The sequence below is a fragment of the Corylus avellana genome, chromosome 3 (genome assembly GCF_965113065.1).
Source record: "Corylus avellana chromosome 3, dhCorAvel1.hap1.2, whole genome shotgun sequence".
Taxonomy (NCBI): domain Eukaryota; kingdom Viridiplantae; phylum Streptophyta; class Magnoliopsida; order Fagales; family Betulaceae; genus Corylus; species Corylus avellana.
The window spans coordinates 7,161,462-7,171,767 of record NC_142492.1 but is presented as its reverse complement, the minus strand read 5'-3'; the positions used below and the strand labels follow the sequence as shown (position 1 = coordinate 7,171,767).

The window sequence follows — 10,306 nt, the reverse complement described above, 5'->3', positions numbered from 1 at the left end:
TTCAACCAGTCGCATCTCGTTCGAACATGGCTATGACCAAACGTCCCTCAAGTATTGGTAGAACATATCGATTGCATTCACATTCAAACCAGACTGCGATCGCAACAAATAAAAAGTCATAAGAAGAATGTGCGAATTAGAACAAGGAATTTTGACCAAAAAGAATGTGCAAAAATCCCAATAGACAATATCATTTGATTAATTTCCAGACATACATACAATATTGTTGTTGAATGACCCTCAAGACCTGCATCACATTCTCATGAGTACACCAATCGTTTGGCCTGGGCGGCTTTGAATCGATAGCGAGAGATTTGGCAAATGGGGAAGGTTTTATTTATTTTTTTCTTATGTAGATGGTGATAGAAGATGATGTGAGATTCAGTGTGCGTTTTGGTAATATTTGCTTTTTCTTTTTTGTTCTACATCGATGCGTCAACCTCTCTCATTGGAGGGTACAAAGAACTTAGTTTGTGCCAAGACCTTATAAATTAAATTTATTCTCTTATTAGTTTTGCAATTAAGTTTGTAGTTGGAATTGTAGTGGTAGAACTTCTTAATTTTCTTATTCAATCGCTTCGTTTAATTAAGTATCATGAGCATTTTCAAATTTATTTGTATAGTATTAATTAAAAAAAAAAAAAAAATTGTAGTAAAAACTATAATACTCTTATCACGAACGACGCACAAAAAAGACAGTGGCGGGCCATTATTGTTATTTATGTGGCTGAAAGTAGAAGGAGATCGAGATTACGAGTCCTAATATATATATAGGAAGCTCAAATCCCTTGTCATCCGGATGGTTGTCACAAGGTAAGAGATGGAATGGTCCGTACAGAAATGTTGAAAGCAAAGTCGAAAGCATAAGTTAGTGATGTAATTGCAAAGCCCCCGGCCGATATATTTGATTAGTAAAGTAGTTTAGTTAGAGGCAACAAAAATATTTGGAGTTGAAGGAAAATTCCAAAATGGGAAGGATATAAAAGAAAAAAGAGAAAACTAAAATGGTCCTCCAATCCTAGTTGGGGAATTCAATTACAAGCTAGCTAGCTAGCTCTCGTGCCCTTCCAAAACAGCTGGCTCTTTGGGCCTCATAACGAAACTATGTTCAATAATGTTAATGTTAAAAAAAAAAAAAAAAAAAAAAAAAAAAGAGTGTGAATACGTACCACCCAGGATGATGACAGGGACAAGCTCACATGAGCCCAACCAGATAATACATGGGGTCCCTACGTATACTTTCTCTCTCTCTCTCTCTTCTCTTTCTGTGTGTGTGTGTGTGTGAAGAGAGAAAGAGAGAAAGAAAGAAAGAATTTATTCAGGAAGAAAAAAGAAATTAAGTCGCCTAACTTGAGAAGCTTCCAGGGAGGCACCCTGTAAGAAAATCACAGCCCACGCCTTTACTATTTTTCTTTCTTTCTCTCTCTTTCTCTCTCTGTCTAGTCTCTCCCTTCCCAAGGTCAACAACAAGAGGAATTTTGCACTCTTTGAAACGTCCATGGGGCATCTAGTTCGGTGTTAGAGTCTTGTTGGTCAAACAAGAATGCACCGACGACCGTCATTGTATAGAGAGCTGCCCTTATCCTTGTGTTGTTTCTCTTGGGTCTCTCTCTCTCTTTGCTTTTCTGCATAATCCCAGCCCTAGCTAGAAAACATCAGACTTAATTAAAATCTTTCTTCTTAGAAACAAGAAGAAGAAGAAGAAGAAGAAGAGGAAGAAGAAGAAGAAAGAAGGGTTGGTCCCTCTTTAATTTGTTTCTTTTTCCTAATCGGGTCACTTCAAATCTTGCAGATCCAGTGAGAGGAAGGTGAAATTGGTGGGTGAGAAACATGGATTTGGGTTCACATAGAGAAGGGTTTTCCTGTGAAGAAGGTCAGGAGATGATGAGAGGTAAGCTCCCTTTCTCCTTCTACTCCTCCTCCTCCTCCTCTTCCTACGAAGTCGGCGGCAAGCTGATGATGGAGTCCTCCCCGAGAAACGAGGACGAATCCCAGGGCATCAACGTGATGGAGAGAGAGCACATGTTTGACAAAGTAGTGACTCCCAGCGATGTGGGAAAACTGAATCGCCTTGTAATCCCAAAGCAGCACGCCGAGAAGTACTTCCCTTTGGACTCCTCCGCCAACGAGAAAGGCCTCCTCCTTAACTTCGAGGACAGAAATGGAAAGCCCTGGAGATTCCGCTACTCTTACTGGAACAGTAGCCAGAGCTACGTCATGACCAAAGGCTGGAGCCGCTTCGTCAAGGAGAAGAAGCTCGATGCCGGAGATATCGTGTCCTTCCAGCGTGGCCTCGGCGACCTCGGTAGAGATCGTCTCTACATTGATTGGAGGCGCCGCCCCGACGCCCCCGACCCCATGGCTTCGCTTCCCAATCTGTCTCATCCTTACTTTTCCTTCCACCGCCCCATCCCCACGCAGTGGAGTAATGCCAATAATGCTCCTAATTTGCTAATGCGGCCGAGGGACCACTTGCACTTGAATATCAACAACAACAACAATGTCAATCATCATCCTCATCATCCTCATCATCCTTACCGCAACAGCTACGGCACTAGTACTGCTGCTTGCTGTAATTACATGGTAAACCCCCCTTCACTGATTTACCTGAGATCCGCGGCAGCACAACAGCAACAACACCACCAAGAGCAACAACAACAACAACTACTGCAGGTGCGGAGTAGGGGGGTTGAGCCACCGCTGGTGTTCGAGTCGGTGCCGGTGGTACAAGGGAAAGTTGCAGCAAAGAGATTGAGGCTATTTGGGGTAAACATGGACTGCCCCATATCGGAATCGGATGCATGCGATGTCATATTGTCGTCCACCTCAATAGCTCCCCATGCTACTATGGCGGCTTTGCAGCCTTCCGGCCAATCAGGTCTCCAATTGAGGCCCTACAACGGCACACCAATGCCAACCGTGCCCACCGACTTGCTCAATAAAGGGAAGGCATCCATGTCCTTGGATTTCAACATCTAAGAGATCGAGAAATTAAGCTGCAGGCACCCAAAAAGATCCATCCTTGATTGATTGGCTTTAATTCGATAACTAGTTTGTTTGTTAATGCTCATGATGAAGAGTGTGAAGACCCACAAAAAAAAAAAAAAAATGCCAGGATTTTACACCTTTTTGGATTTTAATTCAGAAGGCACCGGCCGGTGGTGGGTTTTGAAGGATTAGCTACCTAGCGCTAGCAGCTAGCATAAGCAAGAGGCCCTTGGAGATAGAGAAGTCGTCACACTCTCACTATATCCAATTGTCTTCTTTTTATTAACTTTGTATAAAACATATTTATGATACATAACCAAAAAAAAAAAAAAAACATATATATATAGATAAATATTATATATTGGATGAAGAGGTAGATCATCATTGCCAGAGATTTGTAGGGCCTTGTTTCCCCAATATGTATCCCATCCATGGCTTGTCACTGAAATATTATTTCCGAACGTCTTTTTATTCTCTTTGGCTACCAACTACTCTTTCTCTCTCTCTCTCTCTCTTTCTCTTTTGTCTCTCTCATGTTCATTAAGTTTTTAACAACTTTTCCTGACCGCTGATCAAACCAGTTTGTGCAGTGCAAGCGACCTGATGCAATTGAAGTTTTGTTTGTTACCTTGGTAGCTAGGTTGTTGTTCTTGTCGCTGCTTCGCTGGGCATGCCCCGCAGGTTTTGCAGATAAAGATTGCTCAGCCTTTAAAAGGTAGGATAACTATATCTTTACTCTCCAATATTTATCTTTCTTCTATATATGTATATCTATTTTCAATTCTTTCAATATATTCCTGCTTGTTTTGCTTCTTTTTTTTTTCCCCTTTTTTAAATGGAGTCCCGCCAAAACGACCTTTCCCCTTCTTAATTCACCGTGCACTACTCTTCCAAGTTCTTCTTGCAGAAAAAACCATCTCAATCTTCACCCCTATATATATATATATATATATATGCTCTCGCGTTAAGCAATTATAATTAATTTTCTAGCTTCCTTCATTTGAGTTGAATGCGATTTTGGTGTCAGAAGACAATTAGAAGGCCTAAGACACTAGCAGTACTAGTACAGCAGCTAACCATTTTTTTTTCTTAATGAATTACAGCTAACCAAAATTCACTTGCATTAGTTGTGTACATTTTCAACGTACAGTAATCTCATGATTGTATACGCATATCTGATAGATCGAAGAATTTATGGGCTTGTGTTCCTCTATAGTCTTGTCATTCTCTTTTTCTTTCTTTTTCATCATCATCATTATGTATATATATATATATATATATATATACTACTTTTTAAATATATCAAGCCCATGTCGATCGTTGCAATAAACAGCCAAGCACCAAACTTTTCCACTAATTTTCCAAGGGCTAGAGTCTTTGTCAACCTTGTAAGGCCATATGTCGAATGACACTCAACATTGATGCATGAACCTCTAGTCACATTAAAAGCTCCCTCACGTGTTCACACACACACTGTGTGGTTTCAAATACAATAACTTTTATACTACAAGACTCTTATAAATTGATCTAACGGTCTATATGGCACTTACCATACTAGTCTTGGACAATTAATTTACCTATTAAATTTTGTTGCTTAAGTTTTTTTCACCATTAAGATATAATTGTCCCCTATATTTGTATGAAAATTGTGGTAAAAATTGTTGGTGGTCTTGGGCCTATCTTAATCTCAAAAGCTAGTTCAAGAGGTGAGACTTTTCCTCACACTTATAAACTGGCCACCAACCCTTTCCACAACCACGTATAGTACTCCAAACGTTTATGCAATATTGCTACTGATCTCGACATGCTGTGTTGCATATATTGCATGCATTTTGCTTGAAAGGTAAGATCTTGGAAGCTTGGCATGCACCATGTTTAGAAAATACGTGGTAATTTGTTTTGGCCTGTAGTATGTATATATGTGTGGTTCATGTCTCTTTATATTATTAAGAACTGTCGGCAGCATTTTATTTTTTCTCAAAAAAGCTTCATTTGCTGGATTTATGTTGCCTCTTTCCTTACTCCAAAACTCATCTTTCATCACGTACGTTAGTTGAACCATGTCTTGCTTTGATTTTATGATGAAAATGTCTCATCAATCTGGACACAATTAGTCGATTGTTTCATCGTAACTCTTAATTAAGTAAGAAGTCTCCTACTTGAGTTTTGTTTATCTCATGATATATATCTACTTGCTGGTAATTTGAATGTTTTTGGATGACATCAGAAAATTTGAATTTGATTTGCATCTTTTGAAAACAATCTAACTAATTGTGTCAATTGTATCATATATTTTTGGATGAATATTGAATGATAATAAATGTGTTCATGTTGACTTCTTGTGTCATGTTGTGGCATTGCTTAAGAGCCAATTTATATACTAGTACACTAGAACATTTAGAACATGTTTGAGATTGCGTTGGAAATATAGAGCTTTTAAGTCAAAAAGAGTTTTTGGGCAAAAACTTTATTTTTAAGCTTTTGTTAAAAGTACGTTTTGACAATTTTTAGGTTTTTTAGACCCTTAAAAACACTTTTAATTTTTTTACCAAACGAGTACTTTTGTCTTCAAATGGACTCTTTAAGTGTTAAAAGCACTTTTAGGCTTCTCAAACGCAATCCCAAACAGACCATTAGAGGGGAATCCTTAGAAACTACAGAATATTATACAAGGATTCAATTAAAACAAACATTATATAGAAATACGAAGAGAAGAGGAGAGGAGAGGAGACCATTTTCGAAAGGTGAAACATCATATACTTACTGAATCACTAAAGCATTTTGAGATGTCTTCCGATCCCCCGCTGTTTGTAGAGATGAGTTTAGTACTACTAGTTTTATTCCTTTTTTTTTTTTTTTTTTAGGCAAATCACAGATTCACAGGTAAAAATTATATCCAAAAGGGTAAAGATGCAACTTATAATTTAGTAAATTAGGGCATTAATATCCGAAAAGTGTAAAAACTATAAGGTACTTTTCATTTTTCCTTAAATGTTTTTGTTTCCTTTTTAATTTAGTAAACTAGAACATTAATAATTAGCTTGTTGCATTTGTGAAGTGTGGAAGCATTTACATTCAATCACAAGATTTATAATTTGATGAGTTTTTTCAAATTGGTAAGTTATCCGCTTTCATTTCTTGGGAACTTCTGTTCTTCCTATTTTACTTGGTGGAGAGGACATATGCACATACTTGTATAAATTAGAGGAATATGCCACCATTTTTTTATTTTATTTTTTATTTTTATGGCTAGCTAGCAAAAGATAGATCTTGAATCTCATATCCCTTTAAATGTATGGTTGAATCTGGGCCTAGCTAAGGGCTAGTTAGAGTTACTCCCTAGCGCGCTATATGTAGACGAGAGGCTGCTAAAAACAGTATATATACTAAAAGGTTAGTAGGTGCCTTAAAAGGTATGAATGTATATATCTTAGGTCTTGTTCATTGTGTAGTTGATTGCTATTCTCATTTATATTCCAAGCTAGGGTACACACACACTGAGGCTGTAAACAATATCATTAAAGTTGGCTAGGACATTGTCTTCGGATGATTCTTGACTTTATTACATGCATGCAAGTCCCACCTATATATTAAGCAGCACGGATAATTGATAGTTAGATTTTTCATAAACAGTTCTTTATTCTAGATTTGTACTTATAAAAGTTCTTTATTCTAGATTTGTACTTATAAAAGTTCTGTAGATTTTATCTCACGTCAGTTTCTAATTGTGGCAATATTCTAGCTAGTCTAATTAGGAAGCTGTTCTTGTTCTGAATTTATCTCTCCGTCTATTTTTTTTATATTTTTATATTTTTTTCTTGTTATTCTTCTTCTCCTTGTTCTCTTTTGCAAATGAAAAATGTTAAATTAATCTATGGGTTCATACTTTTTCAGGCTAACAAAAGGCATTTTTTTATTCTTTAGATGTGTATGAGGCAAAAAAAAAGAGAATGCGCTTTCCTATTTATGATTTGGACAGGAGGAAGAGAGAATGAGATCTGATGGGAATGCTTTCAAAAATAAGATAGGAAGCGACTCATTTAATGAAAACATGTGCATGGTAATTGGTATAACAAGACACTTCTAAAGTATTTTAACTTTGAACTGAGGATAAAACTAAGCTAATATTATAAATAAAATTAGCGAAAGTTCAAGAAGAGAAATGAGTGTTGGTAACAAGCTTTTTATATATATATATATATATATATATATATATATATATATATATATATATGAAAAAGCTCATTTCTTGCCCTGGTGATCAATGTGTGTACATGCCTTTCTTTTGGTATCAAAAGGAAAGAAGAAGAAGAAGAAAAAAAGTGTTTTGAATAATGTTTTGACTCACAGACCGAGGGATTAATGAATAATTCCAGTAATTACTACATTTTTTGGTCCAAGCCATCAAAAAAAGTGTAGGATGTAACCTGACTTCCTTATTTTCATCTCTTTATTTTGTAGATATTGACAACGTATCATCCTGATCATCGCCATGCATGGTGTACGTTCTTCCGGAAAAATGATGATCATCCATGAGAACTTGAACTTTAGGGATACTAAATATGAAATTAAGCTTCATTGTCCATTTTCCTTTTTTCTTTATCTTCAACCCAACTTCCTCATTTTGCATTAATTTATGAAGGAGTACGTTGCAAATATTTGTAAATTGAAACCCACCAGCGCAATTCTAGACAGCAAGTTAATCATTTTTATCTTTGATTTCAAAACTAAATCGATGTCATTAACTAATTGTTACTTGGGATCAAGCTTTAGTAAGCATTAGTTTGGTACATATAAATTGCATACCGATCGAGGGATGATTAAATTGTATAGAAGGAACCGGAGCAGAACATGAATTTTACGGTGAGATATAACTTTAATGCTTAGGTCAACAAACAGGCTAATGCCAATTGTTAGATTCTAGATTGCAATTTTTTATTTTCTTTACTTCATTTCTCTCCTCTAATTGTTTTCTCTCTGAAATTAACATTTATCACAGAAGAAAATGATTTATGAAGTCCATTGCTTGCCTACAAAAAACAAAAAAAAAAAAAAGTGAAGAAAAGAAAAGAAAAAAGAAAAAAGAAACCCAAAGTGGCTGATGTTTTGGTCCTTGTGGCCAATAGTTGGCTCATTACGGCCACAGTTGCTGATGTCAAAATTCCGGCCAAAAGTTGCCGATGTCAAAATTTCAATCAAAGCAACTGATTTTGGCCAAAAAGTTGTCAATGTTCAAATTCCGGTCACAGTTACCGAAGTTCAAGTTCAAGAGCAACCGATCTTTCAATCAGGCGCCATCAACTCCAGCCACTCGATGTTCAAGATCAATGATCTCTAACGAACCGTTCATCTTGTAGGGGCATGTTAAGGAAATAAATCATATTGATTTGTATTTCCTAAATCAAGGGATTGAGATAATATTTTGTTAACCCTGATTTAAAGGATATGATTATATTTGAAATATTTCAAATCATATGTAAATCTCTATAAATAGAGTAGTATACTCAAATTATAAATCAAAAAAATATAGCCTATTGAGGCTTTAGTATGTAGATGTAGACTATATGCCAAACCACCTTAATTTGTATCTTTCTCTATTTCCTTCATGTGTTTTCATATTCCCTATAAATTTTAAGTCATATTGAAAAGATGGATCGGCCAAACCACCCCCAATGACTCAAATATGACCAAAGGGAGTACTGGCCGAGCCACCCCTCGGTTTTTTCTTCATTTTTTTAATTTTTTGTTTTAGTTTATATTTTCTTGAATTTATAAGAATATTTTTATGTAATTGAAAACTTTTTTTATGATCATTTTTGTATTTTGCTAGTCTTAAGGGATATTTTTGACACAATTAGTAGTTTAAGGAAAACATTAACAATAGAATGATTTTCTCTCATTTTCAAAATTTTTTTAATGTACCTAGCTAATAGATTTTATTTTAAGATTAATTGAGCTAGAGATTAAAGTAGACCGCCGACCTTACGCTTAACTATTTTTATTTTTAGGTGGGGGTGGGGTAATAGTAATTGATTTTTCAAAGACGCCAGTCTCTGTTCTGGCTAGCTAGTGTTTTATCGTTGATCAGCGTGAAAACATGGCATACGACAAAAGTTCATCTTCCGCCCCACCCCCCCTAAAATGAAAGGGTTGTAGTTCAAGAAAACAAACGTAAATGATCTTCTTCAAAGTTTATTGACAAAAAAGAAAGAAAAAAAAAAATGTTGGACAAAAGTCGCATATTTAGTGTACTGTTCTAAGAAAGATGACCGAATCCATGGTATTTAGGAAGTGTCCTTTCGGTAGAAGAGTAAACATAGCTTTTGTCATTTCACTTTGTCATCCTTTTCGAGGCTCAACCTCCCTCACTCTTTTGTACGTATTATATAATAAATATACACTGTTCGCGCACAATCACGACGTATATATATATATATATATATAATAAATAAATGAATATGCAGAAGAGAAGAGAGGGGACCCGTTTTGGTTGTAGGTGTAGCATCTAGAATCTAATTGTAGGCAGGCAGGTGAAGGCACAGAGGCATCAGTATCCCGGCAGAGTCAGTACTTATACCGGGCTGCCCATGGACAAAGGAACAGACCAGACAAGCATAACGAAATCTTGCACTACAATCCCATCGACTCTTGAGTTGCAAATGGAAACTCCTCTGATCCTCTTACATCTTTTCTGCACTTTTGACTCTTTTTTTATTTTATTTTTTCCCGCACCCACTATAAATTAAATTATGAAAAGTGAAAACCCTATCTCTCTCTTCTAAATGGGACTGCAAATTAATTAGTAAGCATTCAGTCACAAGTTTGATTGTAATGAGATTATGGGATGGTCTTGTTCTGTTTGGACAAGTGTTGAAACAGTCTCGTTGCATTCCATTGGAATCCGAAATGATTATATTAATTATATATATGGTTTTGTTTAATATGGGCATGTTGATTTAGAGTAAGTAAAGTTGGGGATTGTATGATATATATATATATATATATATATATATATATATATATATATAGGAGAAAATGAGATATTTTGTAACTAGTCCGATCCAAAGTTTTACGTACAGGGGATGGGAGTGGGGAAACTAGGGTGGTAGTAAAGGATAATAAAATAAAAAAGTTATGAAGCAAAACAAGAATCGTACGTGCGAGCCCTGAAGGAATGGAGACAAGTCCCCACTCTAAACAGAGAGTGTAGGTTTTAGGGTTAATAGGCGTAATCAATGACGACAATAAAAAGTAGCTAATTGTATATAAACAATATAAAAGAAAAAGTGGTTTTCGTCGTTTAATTTTCTTCTCTCTC

General features: G+C 36.0%; 1 protein-coding gene across 1 annotated transcript; it reads left to right on the top strand.

Moving 5' to 3' along the window:
- Positions 1–1,290: 1,290 nt before the first annotated feature.
- On the top strand, positions 1,291–7,698 carry LOC132173926 (B3 domain-containing transcription factor NGA1-like). Its single transcript, XM_059585607.2, has 2 exons — positions 1,291–3,703; positions 7,450–7,698. The coding sequence occupies exon 1, from the start codon at positions 1,831–1,833 to the stop codon at positions 2,977–2,979; it is 1,149 nt and encodes a 382-aa protein (XP_059441590.2). The 5' UTR covers positions 1,291–1,830; the 3' UTR covers positions 2,980–3,703; positions 7,450–7,698.
- Positions 7,699–10,306: the final 2,608 nt, after the last annotated feature.

Bases quoted from the DNA above. Each gene is read 5' to 3' on its own strand.
- LOC132173926 (XM_059585607.2), top strand. From the start codon at position 1,831: ATGGATTTGGGTTCACATAGAGAAGGGTTTTCCTGTGAAGAAGGTCAG.